Source organism: Martes martes (assembly GCF_963455335.1).
Source record: "Martes martes genome assembly, chromosome: 12".
In the NCBI taxonomy this organism is placed as follows: Eukaryota; Metazoa; Chordata; class Mammalia; order Carnivora; family Mustelidae; genus Martes; species Martes martes.
In genome coordinates this window covers 63467788-63492085 of record NC_137900.1, presented here as the reverse complement: position 1 = coordinate 63492085, position 24298 = coordinate 63467788, and the positions used below count along the sequence as shown (strand labels likewise).

General features: G+C 41.1%; 1 protein-coding gene and 1 pseudogene across 2 annotated transcripts; one reads left to right on the top strand and one right to left on the bottom strand.

The window, feature by feature from the left end:
- On the top strand, positions 1-20321 carry HEMGN (hemogen; the record flags this gene model as incomplete). Its single annotated transcript, XM_080820688.1, has 5 exons — positions 1-134; positions 8990-9115; positions 10840-10933; positions 15796-17021; positions 20215-20321. The coding sequence occupies exons 2-5, from the start codon at positions 9037-9039 to the stop codon at positions 20319-20321; spliced, it is 1506 nt and encodes a 501-aa protein (XP_080676814.1). The 5' UTR covers positions 1-134; positions 8990-9036.
- LOC308353122 (heterogeneous nuclear ribonucleoprotein A1-like) lies at positions 2399-3393 on the bottom strand (annotated as a pseudogene). Its single transcript has one exon. The product of its transcript is annotated as a heterogeneous nuclear ribonucleoprotein A1-like (transcript).
- Positions 20322-24298: the final 3977 nt, after the last annotated feature.

Here is a 24298-nt window from a genome sequence, read left to right as displayed (position 1 = left end):
AACATCTCCTCCTCCTCCTCATCATCATCACCATCATCATCACCGTCATCAAAGGCTTTGTGATGGAGGCGCTCACTACCTGGATGGGCAGACACAAGGAAAGAACACTGAACAGCCAGGAGGTGTGAATAAAGGTACTGTGGGTATTAGAAAGAGCCAAGGGCAAACAGAGAGTACCAATGGCACTGTGTAATTAGAATATTGGGTATTTTTGGGAAAGGAATGGGAAGGAAGATCAGGAAGTTGGCTTTAAGGGCCAGGCTGAGAAATTAAGTCTTTATCCTGAAAGTATTACTGAGACTTGACAGTATTGTACACAAGGTAGTGACCAGTTCAGAGTGAGCCATAAGGGGAATGTTCTGGCTGTTTCTGCAGGACAGTCTGGGGATAGTGAGGGAAAATGGAAACAGATAATCCACCTAGGAAGCTTTTCCAGTACTTGAGTGAGAAGGTGAGGTCCCTCTCTGGGATGGTGGCATGGAGAAGGATAAGTGGGAATGAACATGTGGGACACTGGGAAGAAGAAACTCATGGAACTGTGTCCCCCTGGTTGTGAGAAGGAGTGAGGAGGCAGAGGGGAAGACAGTTGTGAAGATTTACAACTAGATGACCAGGAGCATGGCGCTATTGTTCTGACAGAAAGAAACCAGAGAGGAAAGTGGCCTGAGGAGGCAGATAGATTTGGTTTTTGTTATGCTAAGTTGGAGTTGCAGTGGGATATTCTGTAATGTATGACATACAAGAGACACTTGAAAACTTGAGCTAAGAACTCAGACTGATATTTATTTAGAAGATATATGCACCGAGGTAATAGCAGAAGGTCTACAGTTGGATCAACCACCTAAGAAGGGTGGAAGTATACAGAGAAAAGATCAGGGAGTCATCCTTGGGAAATACCTCCCACATTGCGGGGAGTGAAAAAGAAGCCTGTGAGGAAGGATGAGGAAGAGGGAGAGAGGTGAAAAATATATCCTCACAGATGCCAAGAGCCACAGCAGGTTGCAAGGAGGGTGGAAGTGCTGGGAGGGGTCATGAGCAAGTCTCCCTCAGAGGTAGAACTGCGGAGGGGCCATGGGACTTGGCCACTAGGCAACCCTGATGAGAGAACGAAATGTGGAAAGAAAAACTAGACTGCAGGTGTGAAGGAAGGAAGAAGGGGTGTGGGGAAAAGAAGGTCAACTGAGTATGGTAGGAGTTCAAGAAGTTGGGGAAAGAAAGATGTGATGGCAGCTCAAGGTGGGAGCAGAATTGTTCTTCCCCAGACAAATGACCACTCATGGTTCATCGGGAGGAGCTTATTTGTCTATACAATAAGAAGTAGAAAGAAACATTAGTGGAGGAGGCCAGAAGAGGACCTTTGCCACAAACTAGATTGAAAGACAGGTTGCCGCCGTTCTAGAACCGTAGACCATTTTATCACTAGGAGTCCTGCAGCATCTGGTTAAGCAGAGACAGAACTCATTTATCACGTATCCACAGACCATGAGAGAAGGAAACCAGAAACTCTCCCTCTCCACTTAGGAGAACAAAGTTTGATCCGCTCTTTGAAAAGAATTCGAAAGCTTTGGAAAAGTATCTTAGCAAGGAAGGAACACTAAGAAAAGTAAGTGCATGATATCTTCCCTTTCTTGACTTGTGTGCGCAAATGCACTCTAGGGAAATGCCTAGGTGAATCACTAGACCACTTCAACAACACCATGAACACTGCCTAAGTTTAGGACACTCCTATCTGCACAGTGCTTTTCATTCTATAAAAAGCTCTCAAGATTGGTTTTGTCCACCACAGAATCCAGGTGAAGTTTTACTTTTCCTGTTTTACAAGGGAAGAAGCTGAGGATTAGCAAGAACGCAGCAATTTCCCCCCAAATTACACCACTGGGGAGTGGTACTGCTACATACCCTTTGCTCTTTTTCCTGCACATTCTCAAATATCACTCTCATGGTCCTCACAGTATGATGCTCTGGATATGGCATAATAAACCACAGTGTAGCAGGACTCAGTGTAGCAGGACTGGTGTGGGGGCTCTATAATTATCAGTATAGCCTGAAACCACATTAGCTTTGGAGCACTTGTACCAGATCATGTTTCGTTTCGGTTTTTTTTTTTTTTTAAAGACACATTTATTCAGTGTCAGGATCAGACTATTACATTTAGCAATCAACAGCATGGGTGCAAAAAAAAAAATCTACATTAAAACTCTTTGTTGGAATGCTTTACACTTTCCACAGAACAGAAACTAAAATAACATGTTATACAAATAGTCTTGAATGCAGTCCTAGAGTTTTTTGCCCATACACATGGGTATTGTCTAAAACATGTCTTCTTTGTAGCAGATAGGCCTTGCCACCACTGTGCTTGGCTGAGTTCACAAATCTGTTGTAACCTGTAGCTTCCCTGTCACTTCTCTGGCTCTCCTGTCCTGCTAAGCTTTGTTTCCTGGCAGTAATTAAAAGCTTCTGCCACTGCCATAGCTACTACTCCTGCAGAACCCACCATAGCCACCTTGGTTTCCTGGTTTGGCAAAGGATTGGCCTGCACCACCATAGGGGCCAGAGCGTCTGCCTCCAAAATTTCCTCCTTTCATGGGTCCAAAATTTGAGGATTGATTGTTCTAATTGCCAAAATCATTATAGCTTCCGCCACCTCCAAAGTTGCATCCGTTATAGCCATCCCCACTGGCACCATATCCACCACCACCTCAACTGCCACCAGAGCCACCTCGACCACTGAAGTTCCCTCCACAACCAAAGTTGTCATTCCCACCAAATCCACCTCCACGACCACCACCAAAGTTTCCAGAACCACTTCGACCTCTTTGGCTGGATGAAGCACTAGCCATTTCTTGCTGAGATAGGGCTTTCCTTACTTCACAGTTGTGGCCATTCACTGTATGGGATTTTTGAATGACAGTCTTATCTACAGTTATGGCCGTCAAACGTTACAAAAGCAAAACCCCTCTTTTTGCCACTGCCTCGGTCAGTCATGATCTCAATCCCTTTGATTTTTCCATACCTTTCAAAATAATCTCTTAGATGATGTGCTTCAGTGTCTTCTTTAATGTCACCAACAGAAGTCTTTTTCACAGTTAAGTGAGCACCAGGTCTTTGAGAATCTTCTCTTGAGACAGTCCTCTTTGGTTCCACAGCTCTTCCATCCACCTTGTGTGGCCTTGCGTTCATGGCGGCCCCTTCCTCCTCCACAGGTGCCTACGTGACAAACCCAAAGCCTCTGGAGCACTTGGTGTTTGGATCTCTCATTATCACACAGTCGTTAAGTGCTCCCCATTGCTCAAAATGGCTCCTCAGACTCTCCTTGGTTGTTTCAAAGCCCAGACCTCCGATGAAGAGCTTCCACAGCTCTTCAGGCTCCTTGGGAGACTCTGACTTAGACATGATGGCGGTGGGAGTGGAACTTTAACGATGTGTACTCGGCGGCATCCATGAGCAGAAAAGCTCAGACCATGTTTTTGACGGGATAGTACCTCATGTGCCCTTCTCCCTTCTCACCCCCGTCATAAGAGCCCTAGGGCAGAAGTTCTTAGCCATGTTTCCTTCCTCCCCCCACCCGCGCGGTTCAATCAGCCTTCTGAAAAACATGAACGGGGCCTCAATATTTAAACTTGCTCCAGATGGGTCAGGAGGTGGAAAAGCCATTCTCGCCCTCAAAAACTGGTTTGGTCTTGTGGGAAGAAGACCGGGCTCAGAGGCTGAAGGCCCAGGTTCCAGATTTACTCTAGCTGTGACCTGAAATCACTTGATACGTAGCACCATTGTAAAAATGACCATACATTGGTCTGAAAAATCTGAAAAATGACCATAATTATTTTATGTCTACTGCAAGGATCCTGTGAAACACTTGTGAAAGTAGGGAAGGCCCTGTGCTGGGTTTAATTTTCTGCTGTGGTTGGCTTGAAATTCTTTTTCCTTTTTTTTTAAGATTTTATTTTTATTTTTTGAGAGAGAGAAAAAGAGAGAGAGAGTGTGTGTGTGTGTGTGCGCGCGCGCGCGCGCGCGCGCGCATGAGCAGGGGGAGGGGCAAAGGGACAAGCAGATTCCCTGCTGAGGCTGGAGCCTGACATTGGGCTTGATCCCAGGGCCCTCAGATCATGACCTGAGCAGAAGTCAGATACTTGACTGACTGAGCCACCCTGGAGCCCCTCGACTGGAAATTCTTAATTTTTGTGGGAGGAGCAATGCCTCTTCGTTGTGCACTGGGAAATGCAAACCATGTAACTTCGTCCTGCCTATACAGCCCCTCTGGGCTCCAGTCTATAATGAATTAAATTGTTAGGAAATAGACAACCCTCAATCCTTCTTCTACTCTACCTATTAGCTAAATTTGACATAATTGATCACTCCCTCCTCTCTTTAAAAAAAATTTTTTTTAAGATTTTTTAAAAAATTTATTTGACAGAGAGAGAGAGAGAACACAAGTAGGCAGAGAGGCAGGCAGAGAGAGGGGGAAGCAGGCTCCCCACTGAGCAGAGAGCCTGATGCGGGGCTTGATCCTAGGACCCTGAGAACATCCTAGGACCCTGAGAACATGACCAGAGCCAAAGGCAACAGCTTAACCCACTGAGCCACCCAGGCACCCCTACTTCCTCCTCCTTGAAACATCTTTTCCAAGTGACTTCTGGGACACTATACTTTTCTGGTTTTCCTCTGTTTCGCTGGCTGTTCCTTTGCTGTTTTCTCCCTAATCTGTTCTCACGTTACCAAACTAAACTCCTCATCATCTCTGGAAATCCTGCTCCTCCCAGCCTTCCTCGTGTATTAACAGTAACTCCATTATTCCAGGTGCTCAGACCAAAACCCTTGTCTTTGTCTTTGACTCTCTCTCACTCCATATCCAATTTGGAAGCTGCTCCAGAATCTGACCTCTTCACCACTTCCATCACAGATCAAGGCTTAATCATAGCTCACTTGGATTATTACAAGACCCTTCTAACTGGTCTCCCTGCTTCTGCCTCTTCTCCTGTTGATAAGAGTCTGTTCTCCACACAGTAGTCAGAAGAATCCTTTAAATATATGTCAGATCATATCAGTCTTCTCTTCAAAACCATCCAATGACTCTCCATCTCAATCAGAGTAGAAATCCCTATAAGGAGCAACAGACTTACTCCTCTGAACCTACTTCCTGCCACTGCAGGCCTTTTGCTGGTGTCCCTTTGCCTGGAATACCCTCCCAGCTATCAGCCTGGCTGGCCCCTCACCTTTTCAGTTCTGCTCAACTGTCACACTATCGGGGCGTCTGGGTGGCTTAGTCGTTAAGCATCTGCCTTCGGCTCAGGTCATCCTGAGATCAAGCCCCACATCGGGCTCCCTGCTTGGCCGGGAAGACTGCTTCTCCCTCTCCCTCTGCTTGTGTTTCCTTTCTCACTGTCTCTATCAAATAAATAAATTTTTTTAAAAAGGTTAAAAAAAAAAAAAAACAGGGGCGCCTGGGTGGCTCAGTGGGTTAATCCTCTGCCTTCAGCTCAGGTCATGATCCCAGGATCCTGGGATCGAGCCCCACCTCGGGTTCTCTGCTCAGTGGGAAGTCTGCTTCCCCTTCTTTCTCTGTCTGTCTCTCTGCCTACTTGTGATCTCTCTCTCTCTCTGTGTCAAATAAATAAATAAAATCTTAAAAACCAAACCAAACCAAACAAAAAAAAACTGTCACTATCCGTTAAGCCTTCCCTGACCATCCTATTTACATAGCAACTGGCATCGACCTCTGCCCTCATTCTTTAGCCTATAGTTCCATGCTCAGTTTTCTCCAAAACACTCATCACCATCCGATATTTTACATTTTTTAAAAATTTGCTTAGTATTTCTCTCTCCCCATTAGACTGTAGGCTCTATCCAGACAGGGGTTTTTGTCTTTTAGCTGCCATATCTCCAGAACATAGGACGGTGCCAGTGAGTGACACCAGGCAGAGTTCTGGAACAGACGATCGGATTACTATTATTAAGTCACAGCCACCACAGGTCCTCTGAGTGTATAAAGTATCTTCACAGGCTGCAAGCCCTGCATACAGGAGCATGGGCATTTATGGGGGTGCTCCTGCAACTGCCTCTCACTAGACCATACCGTGGGGATGGAAAGGGGAGTCAGGAGAGGTAACTATCCCCCTCCCCGCCCCCCCCCCCTCGCCAAGAGTCTGACGCTTGGAGAGAGGTTTCATGTGTGTTTATATGCAAATAACTCTAGAACCAGGCAGCATTTGTTTAAAAAATAGCCAGCCTTTAATGGCTAACATCTCACATTCTGGTAATGACCCCAGAGTTTTCTACAGAGAGAAGGGACAATGAACTATGGCTTCGGAACTTCCTGTGTGGCTACTTCTGTCCCAGACAAGTTCCTGCTCTGGCCTGCTTATCACATCAAAGACACCTTGCCTGACTTCCAATCTAGTTTACTCCAAGGTCCCTCCGCTGGCCCCCTCCGCCCAGTATTGGCCCTACTACTGTTAATTTGAGACCCCGCCCTCTCATAGTCCCTCCACTGTCTGCTTCTAGATACCGGGAACTTGAGACAGGAGTGGAATTAACTTAGGAAGCCTGCAGCAGACCGAAGAATCTATTATTTCCTTACAATAAGGATGTGTATGACTTTCTTGAGCATACAGTGCCCAGAATTCAGGGACTACATCCATCGGTCTTTACATCCTGACAGTCTTGGTCAACATTTGGCACAGTACGTGGCATTCCCTAAGGTTTACCAAATCATTGAACTGAACGTAATAAGCCCTGAATCAAGATCATTCTCATTAAGAAGTACTTCTGCATCTTCTGTAAGGTACCCCAGAGATATCTGATAAGGTTATTTTACTGAGCTATCATAAGAAACAACTAATAAGAATTAAAGCATCTCAAATAAAGGGACCAATATTTAAGATGCCAGTTTTAAATGATAAACTTTATCATTTACTTTATACTACTTTAAAATTTTTTATTTTTTTATTATGTTCAGTTAACCAACATACTACTTTAAAAATTTTAAAGTTACTTCAATTTGTATTTGATTTCTTTAAGCCCTATATCTGAAAATCCAAAAACGATCAAGAAGCAAATTGCAAATTACACCTTCCATTCCTTCCGGGACTCCTTTGTAGAGACAGTCTCCGAGGTTATGAGTTTTTAGATATTTTCTCATGAGAAAGACTGGAAAATTTAGGAATGTAAAGCTAAAGCATTAGGATCTGGTGACTGAAAACCACATTAATTCTGGGTGCTGGGTATATATGGGTGTTTGTTATGTGATTCTCAATATTTTCCAGTGTGTTTGAAAAACTTGCTTCTCTCATCTGTTCATACATTTTCATACCCAGACAAGATCAAGCCTGAAAAAGATAAGCTGTCTTATAATCAGTAAGAGGTGCTGTTGGCAATAAGTAAGAACATTTGAGGCAGGTAAATCATTCCCTCCTTGGCTCTTAGTTTATCTGTATATAAAATGGGGGAGGGAACTAGAGGTTTTGGGGGCCCTTCTACTTCCAATGACTTAAGAGTTTAGAAAAGCAGGGGGCACCTATTCACATTTTATAAGTTTTCTCTTTATAAAGGATTCTTTCCAGATTTCCTGCATTTCTTTAGTGCATTTAAAACTATGTCTTGGGAGGTACCTGGATGGCTCAGTCAGTTCAGTGTCTGACTTCGGCTCAGGTCATGATCTCGTGGCCCTGGGATTGAGTCCTGTATCTGGCTCCCTGCTCAGCAGGGAGTCTGCTTCTCCCTCTGACTCTCACTCCACTTGTACTCTCTCTCTCTCTCAAATAAATAAATAAAAAATAAAGTTTTTGAAAAACAACAACAATGACTTGGTTTACCAAAATCTGGTTAGTATATTTTTAATATTAATAAAAGCAGCTAATACTTGTTAGCAAGTTCAATATGCTGGGCATATAGAAAATGTTTTATACAGAGAATTTGATTTAACCTTCCAATAACACCATGAGATAGATACCGATATTGGCCCCGTGTCTAGCTAGGTCATTTGGCCCGCAGGCTATTTAACTGGCCTGAGCAACACTGGAGTTCAAACTCGCTTCAATGCAATCTGTGACTCTAGAATACTGTTAATCCCGCATTTCTCAGATGGGCTGCTCACATCTGGGTGTGTTCAGTCGTCCTTCCCTACTTGAAAAGCCTCCTTGCCTTCTCAAATTGGGTAACCGACCGGGGATGGAGTAATTCCTTTGGTTCCAACTTAATTTCTGTGGCATAACACGGTCATATTTTCATTAAGAAATTCTTTTTGACATTTCCTGGACAAGTAACAGTGGATTTCACTAGTTACCTTGAGTCACTGGAGAATGATCAAGTGAACAGAAAAGAGTTCAGATTTGCTTCAGTTTCCTAATTTCATTCTTTGGTGCTATCATCTAAATTTCACAGCATCTATAGCAAGACTTTACATTATTTTGCAAAGGATTAAGGTAAAAATAATGCCATTTGCATTCAAAGCATGTAAGTCTAATTTCACCCCTTCATAATGTTCCCATTCATTATTTTCACTTTTATTATTTTCACTTTTTCACAAGAACTGTGTGGGGTGGGCAAGTCAGGAATTATTTACCCACCTTGCATAGAGTCACAGAAAGGGGAGGTGACTTATTCTAGGACATGGACTGGTTAGGTCCTAGACCTAGGGTTCTTTCTACACTATGTTACTTCCATAGTGTAGAAAGGTCCTTCCAAAAAGGACCATCACACTCAGGCACTTTTCAGCCAACAGAAATAAATGACTGCTGTACCAGAGGTTACGCCATGCCAGGCTGTGGCCATGGGATTCCCTCTCTAACCAGTAACTATGCTACAGGATGAGGATAGTAGGACCAACCATGCCCCCTACTCACTCATACCTGTGCAGTGTGATAAAGAAAGTAGAAGTGCCCAACAGCTGTGGTCCAACCAGATAAAACTTTTAGGCGGGAAGTTAAGTGACAAGTAAACTTGTGTGCCTGTGTGTGTCTAACTGTTAGGTGCTTTTGATATTTTTAAAAAGGTTGCTTGTGGAAGTTAGACCAAATAGCAGGAAGGTATTACAGCAAGATGGATTTGGGAAAGGACCAATCTCTCTTGAAACGCCGTCAGACACCTAAACCTCGTCAAGAAGAGAACCATGTTCCAGGTAATGAAAGAGATCTTCAGAGGTCTCTAGTGGCCACTCAGATGACTTGGTAACTGTTGGGAAGAACTGGGGCTGTGATTATTTTCCTAAATTTTATGGATCTGGCCCCCAAAAAGGACATGATTGAGTATGTTCATATAACCTTAGATGGGAAGTATTGGGATTATATACCTTCTGAGGTGACTTATAGTGCATTGATTCTAATAAACCAGAGAAACACAAGGAGATAACAAGTAAGTTATTAATAATATATTCAAGTGAAAGATAATGAAAATACCCAGTATTGGATGGCTGTGGTAAGAAAAGTACCTGCTTTTACTTCTATGGTAGTGTAAATTTGTTATGACTTTTGGAAAGAGATCTGGTCTACCTATTGCCCGACCTGTAATAGAGCTAATTCTTTTGACTCACTAATCTTAGTCTTGAGTCTGTTCTAAAGTGACATGTCTCAAAACATTTTGCAGAACCCTAGGCCTTGAGATAGTTTTTGAAATTTCTTTTTGTGCCATGGATCTCTTGGGCATTCTGATAAACCTATAGACCCCTTTATAAAATAAATATTTTAAATACATAAAATTGATAGGATTCCAGAGGGAACAATTATAAGATACAATTATCAAAATGAAAAATTGTGATATAGTAATATATATGCTTATTTGTAAATGCATTAAATAACAAGATCATATTAAGGTGAGTCTAAAACCATTGTATCAGATTGAATATATCATCTCAAATAAATTGTATTTTAAGGTATCTGCAACAACTGTATTGTGATGTGAAAAAAACTGATTTCTTTTGGTGACAAAGTCAGTTACTGTATAAAAATTGCTGTGGTTTGTCACCTACATTCATAATTGAAGGAAATTTACTTAAACATTGGTAAAAATAAAGGTATATTATTCCCCCATTGAAGTTCACCCAGAACTTCTATCCTAAGAACAAAAGAAGCTGTGGTCCAAGGGGCATGCTCTGTCTCTTTGGAATCTCAGTGGAAGTTTGTAATCACTTTACAGTTCTAAGAAGATCCACTAACTTTTCACAAACTTAGATGGCAACAGAACCCTTTTTTGATAACTTTCCAAAGAACTTGGAGAACATCATCCTAAGGAAAAAATTCAAAAGGAAATAAGCTGTATGCATGAATGTTCTGATTATAATTTGATCTACAATGGCAAAAAAAATTTGCTATAAAATTCCCATAAAATTGGCAACAACCAATGCTAGTGGAATGACTGGGCAAACAGGAATACATCAACTTGATTAAAGTTACAATTATGAGGACTATCTCATAGAAAATATATCTGACATAATGTTAGGTTAATAATGATTAAATTATAATATGCAATCATTACAGATTTATGTAATATAAGGACTAGATGGGTATGAGAAATAAAATGAAAACAGGTTATAACATTAAGGATGGCAGATCATGGTTGATTTTTTTAATGTTTCTACAATATGTAAAATTATTTTGAAGAAATTAATGGGTTAATAGCACACTTATGTACTGACTCTTTCGTTTAAAAAGTGTTTACTGAATGTTTGCTCCTAGGCATTCTTTGGAGGTCAGTCCAAGGATAAAATAAGATACGGACTTTGTCCCCCAAAAGCTGGGAGCAAAACACACACCTCGTGTAGAGGTTCTACCACTTTGCCCTAGGACTCTTGCTGATAAATGCCACAATTTATCACTACATCCTCTAACTTCCATTTTGATCCTACAGAAGTCACTGGAACTTGGAATTTGCGAAACAGAGAGCAACTCAGAAAAAGGAAAGCTGAAGCGCAAGAGAAGCAAAATTTGCAGTGGCATTTTGGGTATAGTATCATTGCGAGGGAAAAGAACTTATATTTGTCCAGTATATGCTTTGGGTCAAGTAGTGCTGACGTGCTTTTACACACTATATCTTTCCAACAACCCCAGAAATTGGAGGGGGCGGGAGGTTATCCCTATTTTACAAAAAAAAAAACAAAAAACAAAAAACAAAAAAACAAAAAAACAAAAAAATCCCCCAAAAAACAAAAAAACCCCAAAAGACAAAAAACCCCAAGTCTTCAAAGGTTAAATCTCTTGACTAAAATCACATAGCTAGTGAAGGGTTGGGAAAAGAATTTTATTCCTGTTCTTCTTAAATTAAAGCCCCAGGCAGTTGAATCATATTGTAGAGGGGCCTGGTGTTCCACTACTCTGGTAATACAAACATAGAAGCATCTTGTTGGGAGTAGTAGATATCTTGGGGGAGAAGGTCAAGCTAGTTTTCCCAAGCTTTCAATTAGTAAAATCCTAATTGAATGAGTGTGCTAACTCTCCATGGAGTAAACCATGGAAACAAGTGATGGAAGAGTGCAAGAGTTCTTAAATCTCCAAGCAAAGTCACCTGCCTCCTTTAGGGAGGGAGTCTAAGACCACGATTATAAACGAGGCAGCTTCTAACTGCACCCATTTAAAATAGGACTCTGAAAACAGAGGTACTTGGACGTGCTTAGAGATAGAAACAGGGAGCCCAAGAGTATGAGCTTAGCCCATCTAAGCCAGAGTATCTCAATCTGGGCACTATTGAGGCTGTGGGTAGGGTAAGTCTTTGTGTGGGAGGCTGTTCTGTGCATTGTAGATGGTTCATAGCTTCTCTGGCATCTAGAAAGTAGTGGCACTCCCTCACCCATGTTGTGACAACCAAAAGTGTTTCCAGACATTGTCAAATGTCTGCTGACATGGGACAGGGGGTGGGGTGTGTGTGGGGGGGAACAAAGGGGCAAAATTGCCCCCAGTTGAAAACCACTGATCTAAATACTTATTATCATCATTCTTCTTATTATTATTAGATTAGCAGTTAGATTTGCATTTCTTCATTGCTGCAAAAATGTTTCTTTTAATGGCAAAGATAAAATAGGTTACATATTTGTAGGCATCATTTTTTAAAAAGTACAATATAGATGTTTTAGCACTTTTCTGGAGAAAAAGCACCTATCCCCCCGTGGACTGAGTTACCAGCTAGTTTGCTACAAGACGAGTTTCTACAGCACCAGTCAGCTCACATGTGATTGGTAAATAGGAGAATGATGTCAGTATAATGTAGAAGTTGTATTAGTTTGAGATTTTGCCTGGTCAAAAGGGAATACAATTAAAACCTTCAGTCGGAAAGGGAAAAACCTTCAGCTGGCTGCTGCAAAAGCAGGGGCCTTTCAGGATGCATCCAGGCGTCCTTCCCCAGAGAACAGGATTAGCCCTGCACTGCTCCCCACATGTAGCTTGCACTACCTCTGGTGCCCAGCCTGCTGGATCAGAGTACCCCCACCATTTGCATGATCTCAGCAGCTGAAAGCCTGCATTTACACTGCTGCTTTTGAGTATTTTCACTCTGTCTCAAGCAGCCTCCAGCCAGGGTAAGCGGCCTGTCTGGACTACTCAAGTCATCTCCTGGGTACCCATTATTTTCGTTGGTGTTGCACAAGGGGCGCCTCTGTGGCTCAGTCAGTTAAGCCCCCCGACTCTTGATCTGGCTCAGGTCTTGATCTCAGGGTTGAGTGTTCAAGTCCCATGTTGGACCTACTTAATAAAAACAAACAAACAAAAAGTTGCACAAGATTTGAGTTATCTGCCTTAACTTTATTTTTCCCCCCAAGCACTGCACTTTTAGTGTATGATTTGCAGAAAGGTTTTCCAGGAGTTACGGTTTTCCAGGAATTACAGCAGAAACTTTTGTACTCGAGTCCTGTGGCAGGTGACTCAGTTGAAGAATATCCTATTAGCCCCCCTAATTCCATACTTGCCAAGCAAACTTCTGATCGTTACTTGGCTTCTCACATACTTGGTACAGAGAAAGAATACATTCGTCTGTTGGTCCAAGCATCCTCTGGTAGGTGACTTTGCCTTTTTCACTGTTTCCTTAAAAACTGGTCTTTAGGCTTATCTATCAGTCTCTCTGAGCTGGTTGATGAGTTCTATCCCAGATAAAGGGAGCTCTTCTCCGTGTGCTGATAGAATTGGGTTTCTGGACTTGCTGGGTTGGGGTGGGGGTGGGGCAAGGCTGAAAAAGCCACTGAAGTAGATGACACCTTGGTAAGTCTCTTGACAGCTGGCTGGCCATGCTCTTGTGACACATCTCTTTACTGCTGAGGGCTGTTCTTACCGTAACACACCACACAGTGAAACCTTGGTGGTTCCAGAAAGAAGCAGCGGAGGGTCATGGTTAAGAGCCCTGGCTGTTAAAGCCAGAATGGCTAGATCTGAAGTGTGGCTCCCCCACTTCTAGCCATTTGACCGTGGACGAGAAAGTGCCTCGGTTTTGTCATCTGCAAAATGGAGGTAATAACAGTATCTGTCTCATAAGTGGATGATGTGAAGATTATATGAGATAATAGAATAAGTAAATTACTCAAAACAGTGCCTGGCACATAAGAAGGACTGAGCTTCCTGTATTAATATGAGTACTAATTTATATCTGAATAATTCACTCATCCAAGTTATTATATGCCGTTCTTTTTTTAAAAGATTTATTTATTTATTTTTAGAGAGAGAGGGTGTGCGTGAGCGGGGGGGGGGGAGGGGGTGAGGGGAAGCAGATTCCCTGCTGAGCAGGGAACTCAACATGGGGCTCACTCTCAGGACCCTGAGATCATGACCTGAGCCAAAAACCAAGCATTGGATGCTTAGCCAACTGAGCTACCGAGGCACCCCTATTATATGCAATTCTTAGAACTACCACATGAAGTTGGACAGATACTATTTACTCCATTTTACCTATGAAGAAACCAAGGCATAGAAAGCTTAAGTGACTTGTCCATGATCACATAGCTGACTAGTGACAGAGTCTGGATTAAGTTTTAGGCCACATAGATGTATTTGTCTCTCTTGAAAAACTACCAGGAAGAATATGGAACATAACTCAGTTTCCCTCAGAGTTCTACCTAACAAGTTATTTAGGATTTAATATCTAGGATGAAATGTGTTTCCTGAAAAAGTCACATACGCCATCTTTTTAAAATCTGACAATGAGGACTTTATAAATTATCTTGTGTCCTCTGTTACTTAGAATTAAACTCTATAATGCTGAGGTCTCATCCCATCGTTTTTGCACAACATTTTCTTCTATACTACTTTTTTTAAAAAAAGATTTTATTTATTTATGGGCGCCTGGCTGGCTCAGTGGGTTAAAGCCTCTGCCTTCAGCTCAGGTCATGATCCCGGGGTCCTGAGATAGAGCCCCGCATGGGGCTTTCTGCTCAGCAGGGAGCCTGCCTCTCTCTCTCTCTCTCTCTCTCTCTCTGCCTGCCTCTCTGCCTACTTGTGATCTCTCTCTGTCAAATAAATAATACTATATTATTAAATAAATCAAATATATTATTGAATAAATCACAAGTAGGCAGAGAGGCAGGCAGAGAGAGAGAGGGGAAGCAGGCTCCCTGCTGAGCAGAGAACCCGATGTGGGGCTCGATCCCAAGACCCTGAGATCATGACCTGAGCCGAAGGCAGAGGCTTAACCCACTGAGCCACCCAGGTGCCCCACATATATAACTTTTAAAACATTGATTTCAAACTAGTATTTGTGAGGCCACCTTTAAAAAATTTTTAACTATGGAAATCACCAAACATAAATAAAGGTAGAATAGGGTACCCATTTAAGTATACAAGGAATTATGAACACTGCAGAGATATAAAAGCACTGGTTTTACCTTGTTTGCTAAAAGAAATAAGAATATTTACTCTAAGAATATCTCCCCAGAAATAATGAGCGTATGAGGCAACCCATGTCCCTCCCCTAAAAGCATGACCCTCATCATAAATCCTGAGCAAGGAGAACATTTCAGCCTGTGATCTCTAAGAGAAGGCTCCGCAGAGCAGGTAGCATAGAACAGAATTTCAATAGGTTTAGAAAAATGATGAAATGTTTATTTATAGCACCTTTTCCTCCCCCAACCCCCCAGCCCATCTGCATTAGCCATCTGTATTTGCTTGTAGTGGCAATAACTAACAATTTGTCATTAACTGCAATTTCCATGCATATCCTTTTATCTTTTAGATCCCTCCTCTAGCTATTAATTTGGAGTAGGTATAATATGGCCACTCATGCCTTTCTACTAGTCTTCTTTATTTCCAGAAATGTTTTTCAGCTTACAGTACATCTCATTTGACATGTATCACAGCGATTAACATTCTGTACACAAGACGCTGAATTAGATAAGCAATTATACATATATCTTCTGTCTGCGGGCTGCACAGGCAAGGAGCTGTGCCTAGATTGCAGATCTAGAAACATAGTTGTATCCGTTTGTGCAGGGCATAGTGGGACTAACTCATATAGACTCGACCCAAAGAGGCTACTGTGTAAACCAGCATGCCAGTCTATTCCTGTACAACATGAGTAATACACTTTCCATGACCAATCTTTAAGTATATGGTTTCAAACACACACACGCACTCTACACTCACCAGGAAGATTCTGTGTGAGCCAGGTGTCAGAGACAAAAATTCCCCGAGGGACATTTCTTCTCTTGCCAACTGAGAACATCTAGCACTTCTCCTTCAGTTTACAAACAAGAAGGTTGAGGTCTAGAGAGATTTAAGTATTTGTTCATGGTCATGCAACACAGTAGGCCGCGGGAGGCCTGGGACTGTTATCACTAAGGATTTCTTCCAATCCTGTAATCCCATTGCTGACACTAATTCTGATCTTCTACAGAGAGAAAAAATGCAAGCGGCCAAGGACAGGAAAAGGAAACAAAAGAGGCAGAAAGAGACGACAAAGTACGGAACGGAAGGAGGAACCTCAGTCACAATTTAAAAAAGACACAATGGAGAAAGCACTGGCACCTTTGGAGAAAGAAACTGAACCACCTACGAGTATAACTGAAGTGCTGTCTCTGCTAGCCTCTCCCAAAAAAGTTATGCCTGAGACACAATTTTCTGCAGTGGATCAAGAAAACATACATCAGGACCATTCTTCTGAGTTACAAGAAACAGTTGTACAAAACCACCCTTCTGAAACATGCCAAGATGTGGCTGAACCTGAAGCCCTCTCTCCTACAATGTACCAAGAAATGGCCGTGATTCAAGGCCATTCTTCCATAATGTGCCCTGATACAGCTGAACCTGAAGATTTCACTTCTACAATGTGCCAGGAAACAGCCGTACTTCGAAACCATCCTTCCAGAATGTGCCCTGATACGGCTGAACCTAAAGCCCTCTCCTCTACAATGTGTCAAGAAACAGCTGTAGTCAAAGTCCTTCCTTCTAAAACATCTGAAGACATAGCTGACCTGAAAGCATGCTCTCTTGAAGCATTCCCCAAACCAGATATGCCTAAAGGGTATGCTCTTGAGACATACCAAAAGAGAGCTGAACCTGAGGAATACAATTCTGAACCAGAACAAGGAATGGCTGAGATTGAAAGCTTCTTTCCTAAGACACAAGAAATAGCTGTGCCTAAAGACCTTTCTACAAAGACACACCAAGAAACTGTTGAACCTGAACACTTCTCTCATGGAACATGTAAAGAAATTGCTGTGCCTAAAGCATTCTCTCATAACACAACCCAAGAAGTGCCTGCTCTTGAGGAATATTCACCTGAAGTACACCAAGAAACACCTGGGGCTGAGGAAGGCTCACCTGAAATATACCAAGAAACACCTGTGCCTGAGGAAGGCTCACCTGAAATATACCAAGAAACACCTGGGCCTGAGGAAGGCTCACCTGAAATATACCAAGAAACACCTGGGCCTGAGGAAGGCTCACCTGAAATATACCAAGAAACACCTGGGCCTGAAGATCTTTCTACTAAGGCATATAAAAATAAGGATCTGCCCAAAGAATGCTTTCCAGAACCATATCAAGAAACAGGTGGGCCCCAAGGCCAGGATCCTAAAGCACACCAGGAGGACGCTAAGGATGTTTATACTTTTCCTCGAGGTAGGGTGTTTTATTGGGATAAGTCAGTGACACTGCCACTTAATGGGGTTCCCCATTTATAATTAGAGTACCAACATAGGTACATCTCCCTCGGAGTGGTGATTTTATAGCCTGCCTTAACAATCGTAGGGTATCTCCCGTTATTGCAAGGGATGCCATTAATGTCATTAGCTAGTTTTGAGTAAAAAATGTTTTTCATCCAACCAATGTCTGTTTGGCACATTTACAAAGAATTAAAGGAAAATCATTGAAAATATAAGTGTGGGGCGCCTGGATGGCTCAGTTAGTTAAGCAACTGCCTTTGGCTCAGGTCATGATCCTGGAGTCCCCGGATCAAGTCCCACATGGGGCTCCCAGCTCCGTGGGGAATCTGCTTCTCCCTCTGACCTTCTCCCCTCTCATGATTTCTCACTCTCTCTCTCAAATAAATAAATAAAATCTTTTAATAATAAAAAAAGAAAATATAATAGTGTATAGTAGGTGTTTGATATACCTGGGAAGCTTTAGCCAGTAAAGTGAAATGAACCCAATATAAGATGAATTACGTACAAAATATTTTAAAGAACAATCAAGTTTAAACTAATAGGAAAACTTCAGGAATACAGTTTTTCTTGAGAATAAAAATTTCCCAGCAAACTAAAAGCAAGTAAATTCTCAGGGTACAAGGTATGAGGGAATTATAAAGATACAAAATAGGATCCTGTTACCGGGGAGCTCATTTTTTTGGGGGGGGGCTCATTTTTGTAGGATTTATCAAGTTTGCCAAAAATCCCTTTCTATTTCAATGCCTATTCCTGAAAAGCTTTCTCCTAAACATAACACTTTTAAAATAATGTGACCTTTCTTCTGTTTGACTTACTCTTCGTGCAATACCGTAGACAGTGTTAGCAATGGGCTGAGTCTACCAGAGTAGAGTTCTCCCCAGGCAATTGTTTCCTAAAGAAATCCCTCTGGTAGCTTATTTATTCTCTTTCCTAAAAGATGAGTGCAACAGAAGCATGGGGTTAGTTGGGTTCCCATAGGTTTTAAAGAAATACCTTGAAAAAATTGGAGTAAAGAAAAGAAAAAATTAGAGTAAAAAGCAGATGGGTGAAGCATGGGCCTGTGCTGACAGGAGCCCCTGCTCTCATCCACACAGGGCTCCGTTCTAGAAGGCTCATTCTTGCCAAGGTTAATGTGGGCAATTAATTCGCAATTTCTTTTTGGGGGGTTTTGTCTGGCCAAACGAGTGGAAGTATCTACCTTTTTTACTGAGTAGAAAATGTTCATAATAATGAATTATGAATGTTCATCATGATAAAGGAGAGCAATATGTAAGTGAATGTAGAGTAAGCCCACTCTGACACCATCTCCCATCTTTGATCCTCATCCTGAAGGTGGTTTTCCTTCATTTTAACAAATGAGATGGTAGGGGGGCCTGGGTGGCTCAGTGGGTTAAGGCCTCTGCCTTTGGCTCAGGTCATGATCCCTAGGGTCCTGGGACGGAGCCCTGCATCGGGCTTTCTGCTCAGCAGGGAGCCTGCTCCCCACCACCACCCGCCTGCCTCTCTGCCTACTTGTGATCTCGCTCTATCAAATAAATAAATAAATAAAATCTTAAAAAAAAACACAAATGAGATAGTAGAATACATTCTGTAACCTGCGTTTTTTCACATACAATATATATCATGGCCATCTTGATGGAATCTTTTGTAGCAGTTATATGGTATTCCATGTGCAATAATTTATTCAGCCAATCTCTGAAACGACGAACACTTACATTACTGCCAAGTTTTACTATTAAAACAGCGTTCAATGGACATCATTGGAAGTAACATTTATGGGGCACTTTCTATGTGCCAGAAACTATTACACCTTTTGGGCAAATTATTTTATTCAATGTTAAAGCCCTAACAGAAAAACAATATTATGCCCATTTCATAGATTAGGAAACTGAGGCACAGGAAGCTTGTCTGTCCAATTATATTCTTTGGATACATCTCTAGAAATTGGAATGCTGGGCCAAAAGGTACCCACATTTAATGTTTGGATACATTCTGTCAGACCAGCATCCCAAAATATTGTAGCAATCCACACAAACCAAGAGTTTATGTAAATGCCTTTCCACTAGGCCCTTGCCCACACTGCATATTATTACCTTTAAAAAACTTTTCTGGGCACCTGCGTGCCTTGGTTTGTTGAATGTCTGACTTTTGATTTTGGCTCAGGTCATGATGTCAGGGTCCCTGGATTGAGCCCCGTGTCAGTTTCTGCACTCAGCAGGGAGCCTGCTTGAGGATTCTCTCTCCCTTTCCCTCTGTCACTTCCCCTGCTTTTGCCCCCACTTCTCTAAAATAAATAAATAAATCTTTTTTTTTAAAAAAAGAACCTTTTCCTATGTGTTAGGCTTAAGAAAATAAAACTAAAAAACCTAATTGTTTTAATTTCTACTTTTTTAATGATGACTACTGCTACTCGGCATTAATATTATCATGAATTTGAATTTCTTGACTATTATAAATTTGAATTTTTTTCTTTTGAGACTTGCCTGTTTGAATTCCTGTTCTATTAAATTTGATCTTTTGGATTGATTTTAAAGATCCTTATGTCATAGTTATTAAGCTTTCACCTACATATAAGTTATAACTATTTTCCCTGTTGTTGTTGTTTTTTTTAAAGATTTTATTTATTTATTTGACAGACAGAGATCACAAGTAGACAGAGAGGCAGGCAGAGAGAGAAGAGGAAGCAGACTCCCCACTGAGCAGAGAGCCTGATGTGGGGCTTGATCCCAGGACCCTGAGACCATGACCTGAGCCGAAGGCAGAGGCTTAACCCACTGAGCCACCCAGGCACCCTTCCCTGTTGTTTTTGCTTTAACTTTATTTATAGTGGTTTTTGTCATCTACATGATAAGATTTTAATTTTTAATTTTTAGTTATTTAAAACTGTCATGATTTTAATATTTAGTTTTTCAAACCAGTCATTCTTTTCCTTTATGTTTTCTGGTCTCTATTCTGCTTAGAAAGGCCTTTCTAACACTGAGTATAAAAAACATTTTATTGTTTCTACAAAACATGGTATTTTAATATTTAAAACTTTTATTCCTTTGAAATTTGCTTTTGTGCAAGGTGTGAGGCAGAGTTTTTTTCCTCAAGATACTCAATTGTTTCAATACCACTTATTGAATCTATTTTCATCTTTTATTTTACAGAAATGAGAGAAAAACCCAAAGCAGAAGAACCAGAGATACCAGCAATTGCAAATGTTCCTCAAGAAATTCATCCAGAAAATGACGTCTTTAGTTATGTTTTGTTTTAACAATGCTCAACCATCAATAGTTGTCCAACAAAATACACATCTTAATATATTACGTGTGTGATTTTCTCAAAACACTGTAGATCTCTACAATGCTCATTGATATTTTAACGTTGTTTTCTTTTTTTCATGTATAGACTCTAAGAGAATGAAGGTGTTTTTTTCAGGCTCTGTTACATAGATGATATCCTGCTAGTGTGTGCGTGTGCATGTGCGTGTGCGTGTGCATGTGTGTATATACACATATATGCATGTTGGGGTGAGGATAGTGGTGGGGGAGAGACAGAAATGGGAAAGGAATGGCTGAATAATTGATCACCCATCAAGAACCTTTAATTCTTCTATATTTTATTTATTTTTTCCTTGGTTAATTCTTAAAAGTAGAGAAAGTATTGTTTGAACACTTAAAATCTGGGGGAGTAATAGTTTTCTTGTAAACTTTGTTCACTTATCCATGTAACTATAGCATCAACATTTTATTTAGACTTTGGTAGTCTTTTTTAAGTTAATTTTAACAATTATTCTGGGACTCCTCTCAAGATATTTTGAGGGGATGAGTGATCAACGCAGTTTCCTGGAGTGTTTGAATTTTGATTTTCTTTTTCCTTTTTAAATATTGTATTTGTGCAAAATGTACATTAAATCTTTATTACATGTTTCACCATTTGGACAGCATCCTGGTAAGCACCTCGAGGATTACAACACCTATAACACATAGTCCTTACCCTCCAAGGGTTTAATCTCGTCTCATGGGGGGAATAAAACAGAACACAAATAATAGTAATGCTAGTGTCCTTTGAAGAGTAGACACAATAGAGGAAACACTTTTTTTTTTTTTTTTTGCTGGAGCGACCTGAAAAAAATCACATCTTCGAGGAGTCTTGAAAGACGGAAAAAATTTGTACTGTAGGTGAGGATTGTGGCCTCACTGTATGTGACACAGAGAAGGATGAATTCAGCACATATTCAAGGGAACTGCATACAAACTATAGTTAATGCACGGTCCGTGTGGAACAGCGGCTAATAGGCTGAAAGTCTCATATCAGAGAAGACAGAATTTTGCATACCTAAGTAGTATGTGTTAGGTAATGTGGAACGAAGTAAGACTTTTGAACAATGTAGTTTTAGTATTTTAAGACTTTCTATCTTATAATGGTTGGGGTTAGCTGAAAATTAAAAAAGACTGGGGGCATGAGTAGGAATTATTTTGTGTGGGAAGATATCTGAAAATCCTCCCCCCAAGTATTTTGGTGGGGGCGCAGTTTGCAGTTTGCAGTTTCCATCTGTTATTACAGAAGACTCAAAGGAAGGGGATTTTTGCAGGTAAGGGTTTAAATTTAGTTCAGCAAGGACGCGATTATATAAGCTCCCCATATAGGTACAGAGGCACTGTGCTAAGTACTAGGCTAGACAGCTAAGAACAAGACAGAATCCCAGTCTCATAAGCATCACGGTGTAGAAAGAGCTTCTCAACCCTCAGGGTCCATTAGAACCACTGGGGAAGATTTCAAAATTACAGCTGTCCAGACACCTCCCCAGGGATTCTGATTTACCTGTCTAGGATGGCGTCCAGGCATAGATACATTAATTTTTAAATAGCTTTTTTTGTTTTAAATATTGTTAGAGAAATAATTTTAGAAATTACAGAAAACTCGGGGTGCCTGTGTTGCTCAGTGTGTTAAGCCTCTGCCTCTGGCTCAGGTCATGATTTCAGGGTCCTGGGATCTAGTCCTGCATCGGGTTCTCTGCTCAGCAGGGAGCCTGTTTCCCCTGCCCGCCCTCTCTGCCTGCCTCTCTGCCTACTTGTGATCTCTGTCAAATAAATGAATAAAATCTTTAAAAGAAAAATTATAGAAAACATGATAGTACAGAAGTTCCTGTATACCTCTCACCAGTTTATCCTAATGTTAACATGCTCTGTAACCATGGTCCATTCATCAAACCTTAAGAAATTAAGACAGTGATGTTACCATTATCTGGATTTCATTAGTTTTTCTACTAATGCCTTTTTCTGCTTCAGGATCCAAAATGGGATACAACATTGCATTTAGGGTATTTGAAAAGCTCCCCTGGTGATCCTAAAGTGCAGCTACAGTTAATGGCCACTGGTATAGTGGGCAGTCACAATGCTGTTTCCCTTCTGTTTGCACACACTCCCCTACAAACATTACATTTTTTTCCTCTCGAGATATGTTCATCGTATAGGGATTTACTCACACCCCATCATATTACTCCAGTGACATATTGAGGGCAGCAACACCGTATAATAGTCATTTACATCTGGATGACATTTCAGAATTTATGTTTTCATAAACACTTTTTTATTTGCATAAGAGTGTGAAATGGGCGGGGCAATGATTATAGTTCCAGTTTTATAGATGAGGGAATAGCCTCAGAGAGGCTGGGTACTCACCTAAAGTCACATCTAACTTCTTCAGTGCTTTTCATGCTAGGTCTAATCTTAAGAAATTTTGTCTCAATCCACTTGCCAGAGTGGGTCAACATTAAAGGAAAAAGACTAAATGGAAGTTTCATGTTCTAAGAGAGTTGCATTAAAATGAACCATAAGATACTTCCATAGGTACAATTCACAGGGGCATAACGGTGAAAGAGATGGGGAAGTAGATGGAATAAGGACTGCAGTACATTAGAAGGAGAGGGATCTTCTCTTTTTACCTCTTAGGATCCTTTCTGCTCGTCCTCTTACCTTGCTCCCTGTATACACACAAACTCTGCTTTCTCACTATTCTTATTCAAACACCAGTGTGCATCTAAACATTTTCCAGTTTTCTTCCTTGGCTTTGAACCTTGAGGTCACAGAATCAAAGGTTTTGTAAACATCTACCCCTACTTTGTGCTACTTTCCTCTCATGGTAGGTACAATAGTGGTTCTTAAAAATCCATGAATCCTATGCTTTTAAATCTAAAATGATGCATGAGAAGTCCCAAAGCTTTAATTGCTTTTCAAAGGGATCCTTCATCCAAATGGAAGGTTAAGAACCATTATAAGAAGGGGTGTCTCTCCAAGTGTAGGCCGATGATCACCTGTATTAGAATCATTTAGGCTTTTTTAAAGGCAGATTCCTCGGTCTCACCTCCAAAGAAACAGTTGCCTTATAAACTAAAAATAATCAGGTATAACTCTAGAAAGGGTAATAAAAAGCCTCAGATCGCATAATAAATTTGCTATATATTTAAGTTCCTGTTTTCCATAAAAATATAATTTACCTTTGAAATTTGGATGTAGCAAGCTGCTTCACCGGTGTCTCCAAATCTGCTTTGCAGTGCAGTACTTGTCACACTCGGTAATGCATTATTTTTTGTGATTATCTTTAGATAATGATATCTAGTGTCAAGAGGGCAAATACCTCTCTTTTCCCACACTCCTCTGTCAACAAACTAAGCGAGACATCACTTTTAATACCACCATCTAGTGGCAAACACAGCGATTACAGCCCCAGTTTTTTTTTTTTCTTTTTTTCTTTTTTTTATTTTAAAGGGGGAGGTTTTCTTTTTTTAAGAATTTATTTGTTTATTTGACAGAGAGAGATCACAACTAGGCAGAGAGAGAGAGAGGAGGAAGCAGGCTCCCCGCCGAGCAGAGAGCCCGATTCGGGACTCGATCCCAGGATCCTGAGATCATGACCTGAGCCGAAGGCAGAGGCTCAACCCACTGAGCCATCCAGGCGCCCCAGCCCCAGTTTTATTAAGTGTGTATAGCTCAATCGTTCTCAAACTTGTTTCTGCAAGTGCACAGATTAATGGCATTCCTCCTGGAAACAGATTAACAGTATTCTTTTCCAAATTTCCATGGACATAGGACTCATATATGAATTTGATCAATTTTAAAGTGTGTGTTTTATTTTTGTTATTAAGATTTTATTTATTGGAGAGAGGGACAGAGATAGAGCAGGAGCAGGGAGGAGAGGGAGAAGCAGGCTTCCTGCTGAGTGCAGAACCCTTACACTGGACTAGATCCC